Source organism: Bombina bombina, chromosome 5 (genome assembly GCF_027579735.1).
Source record: "Bombina bombina isolate aBomBom1 chromosome 5, aBomBom1.pri, whole genome shotgun sequence".
Taxonomy (NCBI): domain Eukaryota; kingdom Metazoa; phylum Chordata; class Amphibia; order Anura; family Bombinatoridae; genus Bombina; species Bombina bombina.
In genome coordinates this window covers 987,522,986-987,546,800 of record NC_069503.1, presented here as the reverse complement: position 1 = coordinate 987,546,800, position 23,815 = coordinate 987,522,986, and the positions used below count along the sequence as shown (strand labels likewise).

General features: G+C 36.7%; 1 protein-coding gene and 1 long non-coding RNA gene across 2 annotated transcripts in view; one reads left to right on the top strand and one right to left on the bottom strand.

Moving 5' to 3' along the window:
- Positions 1–20,558, bottom strand: part of LOC128659596 (uncharacterized) — a 40,721-nt gene extending 20,163 nt beyond the window's left edge. The window contains exon 1 of the long non-coding RNA XR_008402437.1: positions 20,393–20,558. This is a non-coding gene — a long non-coding RNA (uncharacterized LOC128659596). The remainder of the gene's footprint in view (positions 1–20,392) is intronic.
- An 87-nt stretch (positions 20,559–20,645) lies between these two features.
- VIRMA (vir like m6A methyltransferase associated) overlaps positions 20,646–23,815 on the top strand; it is a 191,366-nt gene continuing 188,196 nt past the window's right edge. The window contains exon 1 of the mRNA XM_053715207.1: positions 20,646–20,732. Within this exon, the coding sequence (XP_053571182.1) occupies positions 20,670–20,732 (63 nt within the window). The 5' untranslated portion in view covers positions 20,646–20,669. The remainder of the gene's footprint in view (positions 20,733–23,815) is intronic.

Genomic DNA, 23,815 nt, shown 5'->3' with positions numbered 1-23,815 from the left:
ACACTTTACCTTTGTACTAAACATAGGCACATTGCTGTACAGAGCACATAAATATCAATACAATATGTCCTTCCAGTGCCACTTACGCAGTTACAATTTTTGAGGATCTCAACACGGTGCCGGAGATGAGGAGAAAACTGTGCAGCGTTTAGTGGTGTGAGGAGCGTTACTTCCCGCGACCGTAACTAGGCAGAAGGGAGGAAGTGACCTGAGCAGTTTTGGAGAACCGCTCGGCCACTGAAAAGAAAGAAGCCACTGCCACCAATGATAAATCAAAGACTCACTAGTGTATATATATATATATATATATATATATATATATATATATATATATATATATATATAAATATTAGGAAGACATTTATGATTAAAGACATACAGAAATAAATACAAACGCTACAAATGAACTAAGCTTAGTTAGAGAATAATGAAAGAGTATTAAATGTTGGTATTAAATGTTGGTACATTTGGTAGAAATTCACTCTAATAGCGCAAGGCTAAAGAAATTATTAAGCTATAAAATACTTAAAGGGACACTGAATCCAATTTTTTTTCTTTCGTGATTCAGATAGAGCATGCAATTTTAAACAACTTTCTGATTTACTCCTATTATCAATTTTTTTTCGTTATCTTGCTTTCTTTATTTGAAATAGAAGGCATTTAAGCTATTTTTTTTGTTTCAGAACCATGGAAAGCACTTGTTTATTGGTGAGTGAATTTATCCACCAATCAGCAAGAACAACACAGTGTGTTCACCAAAAATGGGCTGGCATCTAAACTTACATTCTTGCATTTCAAATAAAGATACCAAGAGAATAAAAAGAATTTGATAGTAGGAGTAAATTAGAAAGTTGCTTAAAATTGCATGCTCTATCTAAATCACGATAGAAAAAACATAATTTATGTAAGAACTTATATACATAGGTTGGTGAGAGTTTAAAGTGAAGGTTAAGTTACCTTTTTCTTTATCCTGAATTAGATTAATTGACCAAAATTAGTAGGAGTTTCATTCATCATCTTTTACACAAATGTCGATGTAAAAAGTTATCACTGTAATAAATAACGATTTTTAGCTGATCCGATTCAACCCGTTTTCTATTTTTTTTTAACCTCCAGATCACGTTCTCCTAACATCCAATTGCAATTCTGGCCGTTAGGTGCCCGTCAATCCACGTCACCCGTCTCCCTTTTAAACTGCGCATGCGTTACATTTAGAGTGTCAATCTTAAACTCGATACGCGCTCCCGTTTTGCGCAAGCGTATTCCATGTCATTAGGACTTGTATGAGTGTCTGCTTACGCATGCGCATTGGTGCAGGAAAGTTTAGACTATCGCATGCGCAAAAGTTGTCAGAATCGCCGATTCGCGCATGCGCAGTATAAATGAAGGTCGTGCACGCGCTTGGGAGATACGTATAGAGCGGGTGGGACCGCTCTATACGTCACAGCATTGAAACTCCGGAAATATAGGTGGGGAGGAGCATACATGGAAACGGTAGGAGTATAATAATATAAATATAATAATCATATTGATTAAAAATTGAAAAATAAAGTTAGCGATCAGCTTCTTATAGTAAAAATAGACACATTTATGTCTTATGATAGAGTAAAATTTACCTTCACTTTAAGGATACTCAGCGGTAAGGTCTGTATTGGAGCATACAAGGAATATTGCGTCGGCGCCTCTCCCGGCACAAACCCAGACCTGCAGACCAGGCTGCCCGTTCCAGGTATATAATAAACAAAGAAGAATTTCCCCTATAGAAAGCTCCCAGACCAAAAATGTCCACTATTTAAAGCACAACACTGGCACATGAGTCGAAGTAAAGTGAATCAATCATACCTTTATTATGGCATGTCGGACAAACACTCGGCAAACAATAGCGGTGTGACTACCAGCAGACACAGGTGTGTGGAGTGTGACGTCATCTGACGCGTTTCACGCCCTTCTGGCACTTTGTCAAAGATGTGGAGGTGTGTGTGATTAGCATACTTTTAAATGGTTATCTAAAAAACTCCTCCCTTGGTGTGATGTCACAGTAACAGACTGTGTTTTCAAAATTATCGATACATATGTGTGATAAAGTGTGTTGAAAAAATGTTAATGAATATATATTTTTAATCGTGCAAATTACGTGTATTAATTTAAAGTGAATTATTATTTAAAATTTAAAATCAATAACCTATGACACTATGCGGCTCTTAAATGTTTAATGCCTATAGCAAGGAACTGAAAAACTCTTATAGCTACATTGTAATGCATTACTTCTGCTGGAATTCCACTGCATTGATGCTTTTTAGTTACTATTTTTATTTGTAATACATAGTATGTATGGTTGTTTTTTCATTTTTGGAGATTCTGTTACTTTTGCTATATGGCTTTCAGACCATTTGAATTCTTCGTTTGTCTGAAATCTTATCAGTCTTATAATTAACCCCTTCGTCACTGTTTAGAGTTTTTATACTTTTCAATAGTTTATCTTATTACTTGGCTGGGTTAACTAAGTATATTAGAGCCGTTAGTTCATATCAACACTAAAATATTACAGTATTAAAAGTTGTATATTTAGTGTGAAAAAGCAGTTTTTGAACTTTACACCTGATTAGTGTATTTTCGGTTTAATTTATATCATTCTTTAGTGTTAATTCATTTTAATATTTATTCCACTACATAAGATATAGAAAGATAAAATAATGAACTAATAAACCTGATTAATATTAATTAGAATTGGTAATAGTATTTTAGTTTGAGGCTTTCAAAGGCATGGATGTAGAAAAAGTGAAGTAAATAGAGCGGATATACAGGGAATAAATAAATTTGTTCAAATAATTTGATATTACTACAGTTGTCTGTTCTTTCGTTTTTTTGATTTTTGATTTTATTTTATTTCACTCGATGATTAGCATAATGTTTAGCTACTGGTGTTTTGGGTGGGTCCTTTTCTAGTGATGTCAAGTGCTCACGTATTCTGTCCTTCAAAAAATGACTAGTAGAACCTGTATATTGGTGTCTACAAATTTGACAAGTTATTAAGTACACCACATATTTTGAACAGCAATCTAGTCTATATTTGATATTATAGGTACTATTGTTTGCTGAGGATGTAAAAGTATTTGCAAGGTGACAATGTTGACATACATTACAAGGGTGCTTACCACACTTGAAAAAACCTTTTTTAGAAAGCCATTTACTTCCAATTGTTGGCGCTTTCCTGGATACAAATTTAACCCCATTTTTTAGGCATTTGTCTAGTTTTTCATCTAGTTTAAGAATTTTTAAATTGTTGTTGACTATATTTTTAATCTGATTAAATTGTTTACTGTATTGTGTAACACAGACTATGGTGTCACTTTTCCAATTTGTAGGTACTTTAGACGCTTTTTTGTTATCAGTTTTATTGATTAGGTCTTGTCTCTTGATTTTTGCTATTTCACCTCTAGCTTTCATAAGTTTGTTTCTATCGTATCCCCTATTGGTAAGCCTGTGAACTAGATTTAGTGAATGATCTAGATAGTCACTATCATTGGTACATATCCTCCTAATTCTTTTTAGTTGTCCCTTAGGTATGGATTTTGTCGTATGGGCTGGGTGGCATGAGTCAGCCCTCAAGATTGTGTTTCCAGAAATTTCTTTTCTGTACAGTTCAGTAACTATTTTTTCCTCTCTTGCCTTTAACTGAATATCTAAATAATTTGCTTTATATTTATCAACTTGAAAGGTAAAGCTTAGGTTTAAATCGTTAGTATTTAAATACTTCACAAATTCTTTGCATTGTTCACTGTCCCCTCGCCAGATAAACAGAAGATCATCTATGAATCTGGCGTAGAAATCAATGTAACACCCATACACATTAGTTTGTCCAAAGATATAGGTGGCTTCAAACCAACCTAAAAACAAGTTAGCATACGAGGGGGCAAATTTTGCCCCCATCGCAGTGCCACATGTTTGCAAGTCAAAAATGAAAAATAATAACATGTCAAATTTGTAGACAACAATATACAGGTTCTACTAGTCATTTTTTGAAGGACAGAATACGTGAGCACTTGACATCACTAGAAAAGGATCCACCCAAAACACCAGTAGCTAAACATTATGCTAATCATCGAGTAACTACTGAAGAAAGCAAAAAAGCCTTCAAATTCCAAGCTATTGACTTTATTCCAGCCAATAAGAGAGGGGATAGATTTAGGAAACTATTGGATAGAGAGGCAAAGTGGATATTTAAATTAGCAACTAAAGAGCCAAAAGGAATAAACTCTAGATGGGATCTAGATCTATATCAAGGGAATTAAAACATCAGTATAAAATAAAATAAAATAAAAAAAACGAAAGAACAGACAACTGTAGTAATATCAAATTATTTGAACAAATTTATTTATTCCCTGTATATCCGCTCTATTTACTTCACTTTTTCTACATCCATGCCTTTGAAAGCCTCAAACTAAAATACTATTACCAATTCTAATTAATATTAATCAGGTTTATTAGTTCATTATTTTATCTTCCTATATCTTACGTAGTGGAATAAATATTAAAATGAATTAACACTAAAGAATGATATAAATTAAACCGACAATTCACTAATCAGGTGTAAAGTTCAAAAACTGCTTTTTCACACTAAATATACAACTTTTAATACTGTAATATTTTAGTGTTGATATGAACTAACGGCTCTAATATACTTAGTTAACCCAGCCAAGTAATAAGATAAACTATTGAAAAGTAGAAAAATTCTAAACAGTGACGAAGGGGTTAATTATAAGACTGATAAGATTTCAGACAAACGAAGAATTCAAATGGTCTGAAAGCCATATAGCAAAAGTAACAGAATCTCCAAAAATGAAAAAACAACCATACATACTATGTATTACAAATAAAAATAGTAACTAAAAAGCATCAATGCAGTGGAATTCCAGCAGAAGTAATGCATTACAATTATTATTATTTTATTATTATTATCGGTTATTTGTAGAGCGCCAACAGATTCCGCAGCGCTATAAACAAAGGGGGAGTACAACAAAACAATTATAGGGTAGAGGGCCCTGCCAAGAGTTGCACTGTTGTAGTCAGCTCTTAAGAAGGTGAACTACAAACAGCTGGACTTTTAGGCTTACATGCTAAGAGGGTTCAGGGGATTGCAGTGGAGGAGAGGAACTGGTATTAGGAAAGGTTAGCGTAGGTTGTATGCGTCCCTGAACAGTAGAGTCTTTAGGGAGCACTTAAATCTTGTGTCTTGTGGAGCGAGGCAGAGAGTTCCATAAGATGGGAGCCAGTCTGGAGAAGTCCTGTAAACGGGAGTGTGATGAGGTGACAAGAGAGGAGGAGAGTAGGAGGTCATGAGCAGAGCGAAGGGGACGGGAGGGAGAGTATCTGGAGACAAGGTCTGAGATGTAGGGGGGAGCAGTGCAGTTGAGGGCTTTGTATGTAAGAGTGAGAGTTTTGTGTTTGATCCTAGAGGCAAGAGGAAGCCAGTGAAGGGATTGGCAGAGAGGCGCAGCAGATGAAGAGCGACGTGTAAGGAAGATGAGTCTGGAGGAGGCATTTATTATGGATTGTAAAGGAGCTAGGCGGCAGGTGGGGAGACCAGAGAGGACAGAGTTGCAGTAATCAAGGCGGGAAAGAATGAGAGAGTGGATTAAAATCTTAGTTGTGTCTTGTGTAAGGAAGTGTCTAATTTTAGAGATGTTTTTAAGGTGGAAGCGGCAGGCTGTAGCCAAGGACTGAATGTGAGGAGTGAAGGAAAGATCTGAGTCAAATGTGACCCCGAGACATCGGGCATGCGGGGTAGGGGTAATGATGGAGTTGTCGACAGTTATAGAGATATTGGGGGTGGAGATTTTGGAAGAAGGGGGGAAAATGAGGAGCTCAGTTTTGGAGAGATTTAGCTTGAGGTAGTGAGAGGACATCCAGGAAGAGATGTGAGAAAGACAGTTAGTGACACGGGTTAGCAAGGAAGGAGATAGTTCTGGTGCAGAGAAGTAGATTTGGGTGTCATCAGCATACAAATGATATTGGAAACCGTGGGACTTAATAAGGGAACCTAGTGATGACGTATAGATTGAGAAGAGAAGGGGACCGAGGACAGAGCCTTGCGGTATTCCGACAGAAAGGGGTGACGGGGCAGAGGAGGCCCCAGAGAAGGCTACACTGAAGGTACGGTTTGACAGGTAGGAAGAGAGCCACGAAAGGGCTGTGTCACAGATGCCAAAGGATTGGAGGGTTTGGAGCAAAAGAGGGTGGTCGACAGTGTCAAAGGCTGCGGACAGATCAAGGAGGATAAGCAGAGAGAAGTGGCCTTTTGATTTAGCTGTAAGTAGGTCGTTGGTGACCTTAACAATAGCTGTGGAGTGATAGGGACGAAATCCAGATTGCAGCGGGTCAAGAAGGGAGTTTAACGTAAGGAAATGGGATAGGCGTGCATATACTAGTTTTTCGAGAAGCTTTGAAGCAAGAGGGAGGAGGGAAATTGGGCGGTAGTTGGATGGGGAGGTAGGATCAAGGGAAGGTTTTTTGAGGATAGGTGTGACCAGTGCATGTTTCAATGATGAGGGAAATGTACCAGTGCTGAGTGAGAGGTTGAAAATGTGTGTTAGTATAGGGGTAAGGGTAGCAGAGAGAGAGGGGAGCAGCTGTGAGGGGATAGGGTCAAGGGGACAGGTAGTGAGGTGAGAGCACAGTATAAGTGCTGAAACTTCTTCCTCAGTAACAGGGGAGAATGAACTAAGTTTCAGGTTATGAGGGTTGTGGTTGAGTGAGAGTATTTGAGGGGGGGGGGAGAATGGAATTGTGTTGAAAGCTGATTTCATGTCTGATGGAATCAATTTTGTTAATGAAGTGACTGGCAAAGTCTTGAGCTGACAGAGAAGTTGTATTAGGAAGTGGGGGAGGGCGGAGGAGATTATTGAGAGTGAACAGACGTTTTGGGTTTGAAGAAAGATTAGAGATAAGAGAAGAGAAGTAGTGTTGCTTGTGGAGATTAAGGGCAGAGTAGTAGGAGTTCAAGATGAATTTGTAATGAAGAAAATCAGCTGAACTCCGTGATTTTCTCCAATGCCGTTCAGCAGTACGGGAACATCTGCGTAGGTACCGTGTCAGAGGAGTATGCCAGGGCTGGGGATGAGTGTGTAATACAATGTAGCTATAAGAGTTTTTCAGTTCCTTGCTATAGGCATTAAACATTTAAGAGCCGCATAGTGTCATAGGTTATTGATTTTAAATTGTAAATAATAATTCACTTTAAATTAATACACGTAATTTGCACGATTAAAAATATATATTCATTAACATTTTTTCAACACACTTTATCACACATATGTATCGATAATTTTGAAAACACAGTCTGTTACTGTGACATCACACCAAGGGAGGAGTTTTTAGATAACCATTTAAAAGTATGCTAATCACACACACCTTCACATCTTTGACAAAGCGCCAGAAGGGCGTGAAACGCGTCAGATGACGTCACACTCTACACACCTGTGTCTCCTAGTAGTCACACCGCTATTGTTTGCCGAGTGTTTGTCCGACATGCCATAATAAAGGTATGATTGATTCACTTTACTTCGACTCATGTGCCAGTGTTGTGCTTTAAATAGTGGACATTTTTGGTCTGGGAGCTTTCTATAGGGGAAATTCTTCTTTGTTTATTATGTAAGAACTTACCTGATAAATTAATTTCTTTCATATTGGCAAGAGTCCATGAGCTAGTGACGTATGGGATATACATTCCTACCAGGAGGGGCAAAGTTTCCCAAACCTCAAAATGCCTATAAATACACCCCTCACCACACCCACAGTTCAGTTTAACGAATAGCCAAGAAGTGGGGTGATAAGAAAGGAGCGAAAGCATCAACAAGGAATTGGAATAATTGTGCTTTATACAAAAAAAAATCATAACCACCACAAAAAAGGGTGGGTCTCATGGACTCTTGCCAATATGAAAGAAATGAATTTATCAGGTAAGTTCTTACATAAATTATGTTTTCTTTCATGTAATTGGTAAGAGTCCATGAGCTAGTGACGTATGGGATAACAAATACCCAAGATGTGGAACTCCACGCAAGAGTCACTAGAGAGGGAGGGATAAAATAAAGACAGCCAATTCTGCTGAAAAAACAATCCACAACCAAAATCAAAAGTTTTAATCTTTATAATGAAAAAAACTGAAATTATAAGCAGAAGAATCAGACTGAAACAGCTGCCTAAAGTACTTTTCTACCAAAAATTGCTTCTGAAGAAGAAAAAAACATCTAAATGGTAGAATTTAGTAAAAGTATGCAAAGAAGACCAAGTTGCTGCTTTGCAAATCTGATCAACCGAAGCTTCATTCTTAAAAGCCCAGGAAGTAGAAACTGACCTAGTAGAAGGAGCCATAATCCTTTGAGGCGGGGATTTACCCGACTCCACATAAGCATGATGAATCAAAAGCTTTAACCAAGACGCCAAAGAAATGGCAGAAGCCTTCTGACCTTTCCTAAAACCAGAAAAGATAACAAATAGACTAGAAGTCTTTCTGAAATCTTAGTAGCTTCAACATAATATTTCAAAACTCTGACCACATCCAAAGAATGTAAGGATCTTTCCAAAGAATTCTTAGGATTTAGGACACAAGGAAGGAACAATAATTCCTCTATTAATGTTGTTAGAATTCACAACTTGAGGTAAAAATTTAAATAAAGACAGCAAAACCACCTTATCCTGATGAAAAATCAGAAAAGGAGACTCACAAGAAAGAGCAGATAATTCAAAAATTCTTCTAGCAGAAGAGATGGCCAAAAGGAACAATACTTTCCATGAAAGTAATTCAATGTCCAAAGAATGCATATGCTCAAACGGAAGAGCCTGTTAGGCCCTCAGAACCAAATTAAGACTCCAAGGAGGAGAAATTGGCTTAATGACAGGCTTGATACGAACTAAAGCCTGAACAAAACAACGAATATCAGAAAGATTAGCAATTTTGTTCTGTGAAACAGCACAGAAAGAGTAGAGATTTGTCCTTTCAAGAGAAATTATGAGAAGAGCATCATAAGATGTAAGTCTTCCAAACTCGATAATAAATCTTTCTAGACAATGATTTACGAACCTGCAACATAGTATTAATCACTGAGTCAGAGAAACCTCTATGACTAAGCGTTTTAATTTCCATACCATCAAATTTAATAATTTGATTTCTTGACGGAAAAAACTAATCTTCAGATATAAGGTCTGGCCTAAATGGAAGTGACCAAGGTTGGCAACTGGACATCCAAACCATATACCAAAACCTGAGCGGCCATGCTGGAGCCACCAGCAGCACAAACGATTGCTCCATGATGATTTTGAAAAATCACTCTTAAAAAGAAGAACCAGAAGGAGCAAAAATATAGGCAGATTGATAACTCCAAGGAAGTGTCAATGCATACACTGTTTCCGCCTGAGGATCCCCGGACCTGAATAGGTACCTGGGAAGTTTTCTTGTTTAGATGAGATGCCATCAGAACTATTACTGGAAACCCTCACATCAGAACAATTTGAAAAAACACATCTGGGTAAAGAGACCATTCTCCCGGATGTAAAGCTTGATTAACAGAGATAATCCGCTTCCCAATTGTCTAAACCTGGGATATGGACCGCAGAAATTAGACAGGAGCTGGATTTAGCCCAAGCAAGTATCCGAGATACTTCTTTCACAGCCTAAGGACTGAGAGTGCCACCCTGATGATTGACATACGCCACAGTTGTGACATTGTCTGTCTGAAAAACAATAACGTCTCTCTCTTCAAAAAGAAGCCAAAATTGACAAACTCTGAGAATGCACGGAGTTCCAAAATATTGAATGGTTATCTCGCCTCCTGAGATTTCCAAACCCCTTGTGCTGACAGAGATCCCCAGACAGCCTCCCAACCTAAAAGACTTGAATCTGTAGTGATCAAGGTCCAGGTTGGATGAATCGAAGAGACCCGTAGAAGTATATGATGGTGATCTAACCACCAAGTCAAAGATAGTTGAACATTGGAATTCAAAGATATTAAAAATGATATCCTAGAATCCCTGCACCATTAATTCAGCATAAAAAAAACTGGAAAGGTTTCATATGAAAATGAGCAAAGGGAATTGAATCCAATGCTGCAGCCATGAGACCTAAAACATCCATGCATATAGCTACTGAAGGAAATAATAGAGACTGAAGGTTTCCGACAAACTGAACCCAATATAATTGTCTCCTGTCTGTTAGAGACAAAGACATTGACACAATCTATCTGGAAACCTAAAAAAAGGTGACCCTTGTCTGAGCAACCAAGGATCTTTTGATAAATAGATCCTCCAACCATGTCTTAGAAGAAACAACAAAAGTTGAATCGCATGAGATTCTGCAGAACGAAAAGACTGAGCCAGTACCACGAGATCGTCCAAATAAGGAAACACTGAGAACCTTGAAAAGATTCTCAGAGCTGTCGCTAGACCAGAAGGAAAAGCAACAAATTGGTAATGCTTGTCCAAAAAAGGGAATCTCAGAAAATGAAAATAATCTGAATGAAAACAGAAGATATGCATCTATTGTAAACAAATAATGCCCTTACTGACCAAAAAGGCAGAATAGACCATATAAAAACCATTCTGAAAGAAGGAACTCTTATATGACAAATCAAAAGATTTTCTATCTTTGGGACAATGAATAGTTTTGAACAAAACCCCAAACCCTGTTCCTGAAATGGAACTGGTATGAATACCCCAGATAACTCCAGGTCTGAGCAGCGCCTTGAGACCCCAACGGGTAACCAGCCGCTCCTCACAAGTACCCAGCACATACAGGTCTGAAACATACTTCAGAAAAGTGTGAGCCTTTACTGGAATAGCTGGAATATGCTAGAGAGAAAAAAACTTCTCACAGGCGGTTTTACTCTGAATCCTATTCAATACCCCAATCTAAGAAGTTTGGACCGAATTGAACCAAACAAATTTAAAAAAGTCAAAACCTGCCCCTTACCAGCTAAGCTGGAATAAAAAAAAACGCACCTACATGCAAATTTGGGGGGCTGACTTTGATCTTTTAAATATCTTAAATTCATTCCATGTTGAAGAAAGCTTCCAATTATAAACGTTACTTGGGGAAGAATTAGGATTCCGTTCCTTATTAAGAACAAACTAATATAACCTTAAGATTTACTCTTAGAACTCAATCTTGAAGCAACAAAAAATTCCCTTCACCAGAGTAACAGTTGAATCCAATTGTGAACCAAATAATTGATTATGCACAATACAAACACCCAAATTACTCAACAGAGTAATAAAGTAGCGCAATTAACACCCTGTAAATAAATATTGAAAACTAGATAAAAATAAATAGAATATGATAGTAAACCATCAATCAATAAATTAATATAAAACCTGCATATTATATATGGTGAATTCAATTATGTCACGAAGTAAAACAAACACATAGAGTCATTAATGCAGTTTATAGCCTCAGGTACTTGTTAAAGTCGAGTCCGTAATGTCCTCCACAACCAGGTAGCAAGAGTAATGGATCCTGAATGTTCCGCAGCTCCTCTTATAAAGAGATATTTCCACGAATCTCAGATGCACATAGTCTAAAAAGGAGAGGAGGAGAGAAGCGCAGGACACGATTCAAGTGTAGATATAACGTTAATACACAAAGCACATACAGTATTGTACTCACAAGAGTTAAGGCAATAAAAAGCACGTCTGGTGTATAACAGTCCCTCGTAACCCTGCAGCTTGGATAGTGTTTGCGTAGGAATCCACAATATCAGTCTTTAGATCTTAGGATATCCCCACACTACTCGTATCCAGGAAGGTAACGATTGCCGCAAGAATACCAGTCTCAATAGCCGCCTTAATGTGAAACCGCTACATCAGGAACACACCTGCACACACCCTCTGCTCCGTACCAATAGGATTACCCCTAGTGCTGAGCTCACTGCACACGAGGACCTACGGTGGCTTCACTGGGTGAAAAATCAGAACTACTAGAGCTGTGTTCTACGCGTTTCGTCCCGGACGTCGGGACTTTCTCAAGAACTATGGACATAGACAGAGTCAGGACCTATTTATACCCAGGATAACCGGATAGAAGCACTGGGGAAATAGAAAAATTTATTAAAGTGGCTTAAAATAGCATCGGTCCTGGCTCTAAATATGTCCCCACTGTCTAATTCATACAAAATACATTGATATTAACACAGACAGGTACACTGATAAATATACATACAATAAGCAATAAATACATATTATTTAAAAATTAATGATATATAAAATACAACAGATTCTATTTAAAATTAATAATATAGATTATAAAAGTAAATAAATAAGAAAATATCTAAAAGTATATATTCAGATTACAACCCATAAAGCATAGTAATAAATATATAGCATTGCAATAAATACACCATAAATATATTTCATCAATTAATTAAAATTGACCCATGAAGATAAAATCAAATTATTATTTTATGTGAACAAATCTAAAACAAATATACCCATATTAAAACACTTTCTAATGAGAAAAGGTGTAGGATGGATCAAGTCCTATGTATAAATGTATATTTAGAAATCAAGACAAGTATTAGTATAATGAAGAGATATGCACCTATGTTCCCTGCATCTAATATACCTAACCAGAGAGCAGAGGTAGTCTTTGCCAATTCATAAAAAAGCAGCAATATCCAATTCAATATTTAAACCCTTTGGATCAAGGTAATCTAGAGTCTTGATCCAAAAGGTTTCCCTCTGTCTCAGTCTTAAAAGGCGGTTGGTGTCCCATTTATTAATGGCCACCTATTCAACTATATTAACTGAAAGGTCTTCAGGATTCTGATTATGATAAGACACACTAGGATTTTCAAAGCCTGCCTCTATATTTCGGATATGCTCTCTAAGCCTATATTTTATTTTGCGTTTAGTACGCCCAATGTAAATTTTCCCACATTTGCAAGATAATTGGTATACCACATATGTGGTGTGACAAGTGTATCTGTGCTTGCAATTATACGTTCTACTACCATTGTAATTAACAAAGGTAGCATTATTATCTGCAATCCTAGGACACATGATATAGTCTGTTTACAAGGGTAAAGACCCACAGACCCTCCACACCAGCTGGTTAATTGACCACAACTGGTTGGTTGGCGTAGTTTAGTAGGAGCAATATAATTTTTGATATCCCTGTTTTTCCTATAAATTACATCGGGTTTGGACCCTAAAATGTTGCCCAGGATAGGATCCAATTTTAAGACCTTCCAATGATTGGTTAATATATTTTTAATTTTGTAATGCTGGTTGTTGTATTTAGTTATGAATTTAGGTGATTTTCCAATTGAATCGTTGAATTTAGATAGCGACTTATGTTTCGTTTTGATTAAATCTGATCTATTTATATTATCCACTTTAATTTTAGTTTTATTTAAAAGAACAGGATCATATCCCTTTTCTAGAAATGTTTTGGTTAAAACCCCTGCCTCTCTATTATAGTCATCACTATATGTACAATTGCGTTTAATTTGTTGATATTGGCCCAGTGGAATATTACTTTTCCACTGTTTGAGATGACCACTATTGGCATTAAGTAGGCCATTTCTGTCAGTAGGTTTGTGATAATTCTTTACTGCCACTAACTTGGTGGTGTCATCATAAAAAAGGGTCAGATCAAGAAAGGCTATTGATGTAACTGATTTTTCATATGTAAATGACAAATTATACGTATTATTATTTATACGAGTCATAAATTCTGTTATAATCTCCACCGGGCCTTTCCATATAAGTATTATATCGTCTATAAAACGATAATACTTCACAATATTCTTTTCATAGGGATTGTTCTTCCATATCAAGTTGTTTTCAAAATGGGATACATATAAGTTTGCATACGAGGGGGCGAAAGTTGTCCCCATCCCCTGTATTTGTTAGTAGTACACATTTTCAAATAAAAAATAATTATGTGTCAAAATAAAACGAATTGCATCCACAATGAAATCAATATGATCTCTAGGGAGTCTGGAACTGTTTAATATGTCTTGAATTACTGATATACCTGATGAATGGGGTATGCTGTATATAAAGCTGAAGCGTCACATGTTACCCACACATAATCATCACCCCAGGGGAGACCCTCTAATTTGTTAATTACATCTATTGTGTCTCTGAGATAGGCTCTCGTGTCCAATACCATAGGTTGTAAGTAAGAGTCTATATATTTGGACAAATTGTCACACAACGAGCCTATCCCAGAGACAATGGGTCTTCCCGGGGGGTGTAGAGGATCCTTGTGGACCTTGGGCAAATGATAAAAACTGGCAATTTTAGGTGCTACTTCGTAAAGGAATTTGAATTCCTCCATATTGAGTACATTTAGAGTTTTAGCTTTTGTCAGAAATACAAGTAACTCCTTCATGTATTTTTCTGTTGGATTAAAAGTTAGAGGAAGATATGTTTTATTATCTTGTAGTAATCAAAATGCCTCCTTCAGATAATCTTTCCTGTTTTGCACGACAATTCCCCCCCCCCCCCCTTATCCGCTGCTCTAAAAATAACATCGGTAGTGCTACTCAGTACCTTAAGGGCAGCTCTCTCCTCCTTGGATAAATTGTCTCTGCAATAGGACATTTGGTAATTAGGAATTTTAGAAAGAGATTCAATATCCTGGCATAGCAATCTATTAAAGATTTTGATATATTCTGACTGGCTTTGTTGGAGGTAAAATATAGATTTCCTTTTTAAGGGGCAATGTCTCACAGGGAAATCCTCACCCTCTTCGTATGTTGACAATCCAGAAAGATTTAAATTTTCTGGCTGACTTTCCTCTTTCTTTATCTCCTCTAAAATTCTAATGCATTCTTCATCTTCAATATTAGTAAAGGTTGGATCCAATAAGGGATCTGAATAACTTCTATGGAAATATTGTTTCAATGTTAAATTTCTAATAAAGCGTAGTATATCAATATAAAAGGTCAAAGTAATTAGGGGGACTTGTTGGTGCGAAATTCAAACCTTTTATAAGGAGAGTCAATTCTTCTTTTGAAAATGATCGATCTGATAAGTTAAATATCAGCTTTAAACCTTGTTCTAGTTCCACCTCTCTCTGTTTCTTTTTTATTGTTTTTTCTCCCCCTCTACTTCCTCTATATCTCTGTCTTCTAAGGGACGTCTGTGGGTCTTTACCCTTGTAAACAGAAAGACTGTATCATGTGTCCTAGGATTGCAGATAATAATGCTACCTTTGTTAATTACAATGGTAGTAGAACGTATAATTGCAAGCACAGATACACTTGTCACACCACATATGTGGTATACCAATTATCTTGCAAATGTGGGAAAATTTACATTGGGCGTACTAAACGCAAAATAATACAATATAGGCTTAGAGAGCAGATCTGAAATATAGAGGCAGGCTTTGAAAATCATAGTGTGTCCCATCACTTTAAATTTCATCATAATCAGAATCCTGAAGACCTTTCAGTTAATATAGTTGAATGGGTGGCCATTAATAAATGGGACGCCAACCGCTTTTTAAGACTGAGACAGAGGGAAACCTTTCGGATCAAGACTCTAGATTGCCTTGATCCAAATGGTTTAAATATTGAATTGGATATTGCTGCTTTTTTATGAATTGGCAAAGACTGGTTAGGTATATTAGATGTAGGGAACATAGGTGCATATGTCGTCATTATAATAATACTTGTCTTTTGATTTCTAAATATACATTTATACATAAGGCTTGATCCATCCTACACCTTTTCTCATTAGAAAGTGTTTTAATATGGGTATATTTGTTTTAGATTTGTTCACATAAAATAATAAATTTGATTTTATCTTCATGGGTCAATTTTAATTAATTGATGAAATATCATATTTATGGTGTATTTATTGCATAGCTATATATTTATTACTATGTTTATGGGTGGTAACCTGAATATATACTTTTAGATATTTTCTTATTTACTTTTATAATCTATATTATTAATTTTAAATAGGATCTGTTGTATTTTATATATCATTAATTTTTAAATAATATGTATTTATTGCTTATTGTATGTATATTTATCAGTGTACCTCTCTGTGTTAATATCAATGTATTTTGTATGAATTAGACAGTGAGGACATATTTAGAGCCAGGACCGATGCTATTTTAAGCCACTTTAATCAATTTTTCTATTTGCCCAGTGCTCCTATTAACAATGGGAGGTTATCCGGTTATCCTGGGTATAAATAGGTCCTGACTCTGTCTATGTCCATAGTTCTTGAGAAAGTCTCGACGTCCGGGACGAAACGCGTAGAACACAGCTCTAGTAGTTCTGATTTTTCACCCAGTGAAGCCACCGTAGGTCCTCGTGTGCAGTGAGCTCAGCACTAGGGGTAATCCTATTGGTACGGAGCAGAGGGTGTGTGCAGGTGTGTCCCTGACGTAGCGGTTTCACATTGAGGCGGCTATTGAGACTGGTATACTTGCGGCAATCGTTACCTTCCTGGATACAACGAGTAGTGTGGGGATATCCTAAGATCTAAAGACTGATATTGTGGATTCCTACGCAAACACTATCCAAGTTGCAGGGTTACGAGGGACTGTTATACACCAGACGTGCAAATAATTGATTACCTTGGAAAAAAAAAAAATATGATTTTTAGAAATCAAATTAGCATTCCAAGATTAAGTCACAAAGTTCTTCTAGCTAAAAATAGCTCAAGACATAGATTAAACCTCAATTGTGAAAATATCAAAAAAATGATGACACAAATGAAATTATTAGCATGTTGATCAACTTAACAATGCTAAAACAAATCATAATCCGATACTTGTTGCACTAAAGTATTCAACCAGAAAGTTGAAGCATTTGCAACATCAGCTAAATAAATTGCAGGCCTAAGAAAAGGACCTGAAATAAAATAATTTTCCTTAAATAAGAAACAAGTTTCCCATCTGAAGGAAAAAAATAAATACTATTTTCTATAGGAATAGTAGTATGTTTAGCAAGAGTTGAGATAGCCCCATTAACTTTGGGGATCTTCCTCAAAACTTTAAACTAACTGCTGACAAAGGATACAATTTAAAAACGGAATAAAAGAAGTCCCAGGCCTATTACATTCCCTAGTATCATGAACTGGGAAAAAAAACTCTGAAGAAACCACAGGAGGTTAATGAGCAGAATTTAAATGTTAGCTAGTCTTAAATCAAAAGAACTAGACTCCTCAATATCCAATATAATCAACACCTTTTCAACAATGAATGTACTCTATTTAAAAATAAAAAAGTAGATTTGTTAGTGTCAAATATCTGATGAAGTATATTCTAAATGAGAAAAAATATCAGAGAAGGATAATTCAGTATGTTGTCGGTCATTTAAAAATTCATCAACTAAATGAGAAGTTTAAAAAAGACCTATAAATTTTATTAGAAGGCGGGATGTCAGACAAAGCCTTTAGGATAGAATCAGAAAAACATTCTCATAGATTCCTAGGTATATATCTTGTACATAAGATGTAAAAAGAATAGCAATAGATAATGCATAAATGCTAATGGACTCTACATGTAAAAGTTTATCATGATAACTTATTACAAACCATAGCTAAAGATAAACATTCATAACATTAAAATAAATGAACTTAGCTTTGGTAGGACTGATATCAGTCATCAGGAATCCAACAGTATTTTCTGATACAGGAACAGTTTTTGGAATATCTTGCAATATGTAATAGAAAAAAACAACATATAAAGCAAAATTATCAAATTCCTTAAATGACAGTTTCAGGAATGGGAAAAAGTGCAAACAGAACAAGCATCTAGAAACCAGAAGCAACTAAAAAGTGAGACTTAAATAATGTAAAAAAAACTGGCGCCAAGTATGACGCCCACATATTTTTTGGCGCCAAAAACATCTGAAATAAACACGAGAGTCAAAAATGACGCAACTACGTGAAAACAACTACGACGCCGGAAATGACGTCATTGATGTCAGACAAACGTCAATCTCGCGCCAAAAAAGTCTCGCGCCAAAAATGACGCAATAAATTCTAGCATTTTTTGCACCTGCGAGCCTAACAGCCCGCAATTTAAAGGAAAAAAGTCAATTGAAAATTTTAGGCAAGAAAAATATTTCATTCATATGCATTTTCCCAAAAAATTAAACTGACAGTCTGAAAGAAGGAAAATAAACTGATTGACCTGAATCATGGCAAATATAAGTATAAAACATATATTTAGAACTTTACATATAAAGTGCCAAACCATAGCTGAGAGTGTCATAAATAAAATAAGACTTACTTACCCCAAGACACTCATCTACATAAAGTAGATAGCCAAACCAGTACTGAAACGAGAATCAGTAGAGGTAATGGTATATAAGAGTATATCGTCGATCTGAAAAGGGAGGTGGGAGAAGAAATCTCTATGACCGATAACAGAGAACCTATGAAATAGATCCCCTCGAGGAAGACCATGGTATTCAAATAGGCAATACTCTCTTCACATCCCTCTGACATTCACTGCACTCTGAGAGGAAAACTGGGCTTCAGCCTGCTGCGAAGCGCATATCAACGTAGAAATCTAGCACAAACTTACTTCACCACCTCCATGGGAGTCAAAGTTTGTAAAACTGAATTGTGGGTGTGGTGAGGGGTGTATTTATAGGCATTTTGAGGTTTGGGAAACTTTGCCCCTCCTGGTAGGAATGTATATTCCATACGTCACTAGCTCATGGACTCTTGCCAATTACATGAAAGAAAATTTGGTTTCAGTGCTGGTGAAAGAAGGGAAAATAAGTGACCTGCTGTCTGGAATCAGCAAAGAAAAAAGGAAGTTCCTGTGTTGTTTTAGACTCTAATACTATGCCTTGGTGCTGATTGGTGCAATATTGTTGCAACTTTATGCAATTTTTTTCTGTTCAGTTTTCTTTGCTGCTGTTTGGAATGCAGTAAAGATTTGATGCAAAATATGAAGCCTCCTGTCTTGCTATAAAATCATGTTCTATTTAAATAATAAGCAAAATGATGGGTTTTATGTCCCTTTAAAATTAATCTCACAAGACTTGTGAGACAGCTTCAGACATACCCAGGGAACTTCCCTGTTCAGCCCTTACTTTTTATATGAAAATGTAATTAGAATTATGCTAAAATACTACATGTATATTTACCTGCATTTCTACATTTAAACATAAAATAAATATGTACTGAAGTGCTTCATATTTTGATTGCCAAAGAATGTTAGTACAAATAATTTATAGTTAAAAAAGACAAAATTCACATAACATATATAATAATTTAATAAATTATTTTCCCATCTTGATTTTAAATAGTGTCTGTCTATGCCTCTTTTTGTCTGCCTGTCACTGTCCGCTGGTCTTTCTCTGCCTGCCTACTAGTTTTGTAACTATTAACTACAAAATTGCCATATTTCAATTAAATTGAATTTTTACACACAAATCCATTGACCTATAATTGGGATGTTTGGTCAATACTACAGCTGAAATGGCTGAATGTTTTTTCATGAAATTTAGAACGGTTATGGCCTTTGGTAGATTGAAGTGTATAACTTGTATTTATTTTATGTCACTAGGTGGCAGCAGTATCAAATGTACTGGTCCACAAATGTGCCCTCTACCTACCAAATGTCTCTTCAACAAAGAATACTATAAGAACAGAGTAAATTTGAATATACAAGTAAATTGGAAACGTTCTGTCTGAATCACAAAAGAAACATTTTATTTAATTCCCTTTTAATTTAACGGGTCTGAGGTGGCAGAGAGGGTTTATGAAGCAATGGTTTATACTGCCGCTTCATATATATCAGTTGTAGGTAGGGTTGCCACCTGTCCCTTAAAATACAGAACACTTATAAGTTACACATGCTGCAGGGTGTGCAGGGAGGAACATGAATAGTGCTGTTCAGAAACACAATACATGTTCCTCCCTGCACACCCTGCAGCATGTGTAACTCATAAGTGTCCAGGAAAACATGGCTGAGGTGGCAACCCTAGTTGTAGGCTAGAATGAACAAGCTGGAACCAAATAGGGCATTCGCTTTTTGTTAAATCTAGCCCTATAGCCCGCACAAATTGCTGACCCCATTCGCTTTTTGTTAAATCTAGCCCTATAGCCCGCACAAATTGCTGACCCCATTCGCCTTTTGTTAAATCTAGCCCTATAGCCCGCACAAATTGCTGACCCCATTCGCCTTTTGTTAAATCTAGCCCTATAGCCCGCACAAATTGCTGATCCCATTCGCCTTTTGTTAAATCTAGCCCTATAGCCCGCACAAATTGCTGACCCCATTCGCCTTTTGTTAAATCTAGCCCTATAGCCCCCACAAATTGCTGAATTGGGAAAGCACTAGGCAAACACACTTTACACAAAAACAAGACAAATAACAAAGCATAAACTGGCGTAACAAACATCAATATGGTACCATTAGCAGGGTTGCTGGCATTGCGTAATATACAAAGGTCAAAAGAATAGTCCTTTGCTTCAGTTTCTATTTCCATTCGTACGATAATTAAAATCCGAGTTTACGTTTTATTTTTCGCAACAGCACAGTTTTACCGTACAGTCTTTTCGGAAACATAAGTCTGCTGCAATACTAATGTGCAGTGTGCACAGTGCACTTGACAACCACTTACTGCTTTACCGGAAGCGGTGTAAGTTGGGCGGAAGTACCGCTGTTCGCTTACTCACCCGCACCAAACATGGCGGGTGAGCCTGCTATGGAGCTGCTTTTTCTGGATACTTTCAAACATCAAAACACCGAGGTAATTTAAGCTGCTGTTTCTGGGTGTTATTCATTTATCTCTCGGGTGGGTGAAGTACATAAATGTAAAGGGAAGAAGATAGGGTGGTAGCCTGATACGAACCGTCATCCATCTATAGGAGAGTTTATGACAGCGTGAGGCCTATGCACCCTATGCCCAGCTGCAGCTTCTGGATTAGGAATATACTGCAGTTTTTTGCAGGGTACAAGCAGAACAATTAGTAGAGCTGGTTGCTTTTGGGGCTGCTCGGGTGTGTTTATTTCTACACGTGGAATTCACCAAATAACATGTATTGTGCCTAATGTTATAATTTAAGCTGAAATGTAAGCGTTACAAATGAATTTATTATTTACATTGTCTTTACGAAGAATTGCCAATGCTAGATGAGCTCTGCAATTCGTTTGCAAACTCTGGCAGTCTTCCTGTATTAAAAATATAATTTACTGCATAGTGGAATTAATTGCATTATGTACAGTATTTTATATTTCAGTGATTTGTATCACAATTGGTTTATAATAAAGTTTGACTTTTTTGACACTTTGTGCTTATTTTGTACTTATCTGGATATGTAGTATGAAGTATCATACTGGGTTACTGGAAATGAATAGGTACTAGAGATATAGCTTGTACTCTGATAATATCATGCAGCATCCTATTTTAGATTATCACATGGAATTAGGTATCTTCTTAATTATATATTCAAATCTTAAAAGATATTTCTTCAGATATAACTGTGTTCTTTATTGCCAAAGCAAAGGTATTTAAGTTTATTTGTGGCAACTTTGGATTACTTTAAAATGTATGAAACATCTGATATAACAATCACTCTAATAATGTAATACATAAATAACAATGGGAATAGTGTCAACCAAGTCATATATTTAGGCAGTATTATGCAAAGGGATAGATTTATCATTAGCCAATTGTATCGATCAATTGCAAGCTTGCTCATTTGAACCTTGCAACTGATGTTTATGAAACAGCGATTTAAACCTCTGCTTCATAAACCCTCTTGCCAATTTAGAGTTGGCAGATGAAAATCACCCGGACTCATTTGACCGGGGTGGTGTACATGCTTTACTCTCACACAGTTTGTTGACTTGTACAATGGTAAATATTGGGGAACAAATGTGCCCCTTAATTTGCAATGAAATGTGGACAGGTTCACAAGATGTGAAACCTATCCTTTTGCAAATTGATTAATCTAGCTCAGTGTATCATTACAACATCTCAAGAATCTTAGGGTCTATAATCAAAGATACCATGAGTAATTTGTGTTGTTTTCATCCTCAGCTTTGTATACCATTAGTCATGGCTTCACAAATACAGCTATGACTCCTAAAAATTCACACATAATTTCCTAACTTTCTGGCATACTTTTACATCTCCTCCTGCACATATCGTTCAGTAGCTCCTAAAATGTTTGACTCCTCAGTGTCTCTTGTTGAGGTTAAACACTTAGCAAAAATCCTACTAGGGAGCTTCAATGCATTGCAGGTCTTGAGCAGTAAGAGTGGTATGTGTCTGTATGGTATGCAATGTGTTGCATATGGGACTTTAGATGTGTCTTACCACCTCGCAGGAGTTAAAAACACAGATCATGATATTTTAGCACTGGAGTCTCTTGCTAACTGTGTGGTTTAACTTCTGGGAAAACACATCTGAAGTACCACTTGGGAGCTGCAAAAATAACATTCTGTAACAAATTATAATTTTATTTTTGCATTGGGATGTTCCTTTAAATGATAAAGCAAGAACACATATTCTTGTTTAACCCCTTGTGTCATTTGAACATAGGTTCCACGTCACACAGTACTTTGCTCAGGGTAGTACCTACATCCAACACAGAGGCGCCTGTTGCAGATAGGATCTGAAGGCATCTGCCTTCATATGGTAAGCCTTACCATATGAAGCTGATCGTTACAGAGAGCAACACTGTCTTTGTCACTCTCTGTAACGATCACCATTGCTGCCAGGTAGGAGGGAGGCAGGTGGATTGGCCCAGCGGGGAGGGAGAGGTGGGGGTCACTACTCTACAGAAAGAAAAAAAAATAAAGCTGGTGAGAGGGATGAATGGGGTCCTACACTATGGAGCACGATCGAGGGGTGACCCTATGCTACAGAAAAAAGGAATCATGGAGGGGGGGCCACTATGCTACAGATAAAAAAATAAACAAAGTTTTGTTACTGGCAGACGGGGAGGGGGGCATAGGGACCACTACATGAATTAAAAATATATATATATTAATAAAAATAAAAGCCCTAAACTACATACTGGCAGACTGACTGCTGGTACCTAAAATGGTGCTGACCGGTTTGGGAGGGATTAGGTAGGGATCAGGTGGTGGGAGGGTAATCTCTACACTACAGCAAAGATTAACTTTACAAGCTAACTGATTAATACTTGTGGACTTCTAATTGCCAAAAACTAATTGCAAAGCCATGCATGTCTATTTCTGAACAATGAAGACCCCAGATAAATTTGTACAACCATTTATCTTATGACTGCAGTAGTTGTGTGTAATTAATTTCAGTGAGAAACCCAAAATTTGCGAAAAAGTTAACTTATATATATATATATATATATATGTGGTATTTGTTGTCCAAATAGTGGCCTCATATATAACAAAATGGGCCTAGATCAATATGTTGGTTTGTCTACTAAGATAAATAAAAACAAAGGCTCTATTTGATAACAAAAATGCTAAAAGTTTTCCTCTGAAATTCCCGGTAGTGAGTGAGTTAATTTTATGTAATCTGCCCCTTGCTGTCCTGTCAGTTCATGAGTAGTTAGTTGTTTGATTGTTCTGATACCATATAAGATTTATTTATTAACCCCTCAATGACCAGCAACTTACCCTATGCAGGTAACTTTTTCAATAGCTTGCGGCGAGACTGCACTATTTTAGCAAGCATTTGGGTGGGGGTCTAATAACACGGTCTTGTCGTTCAATTCAAGACTTGCACTATTATACCCAGACAATCCCTTAATGACCAGCAACGTACAGGGTACGTCACGGTCATTAATGGGTTAAACAAAACCAAAAAACACCCTGCCCATTAGGTAAAGGTAAGCTTGTTTT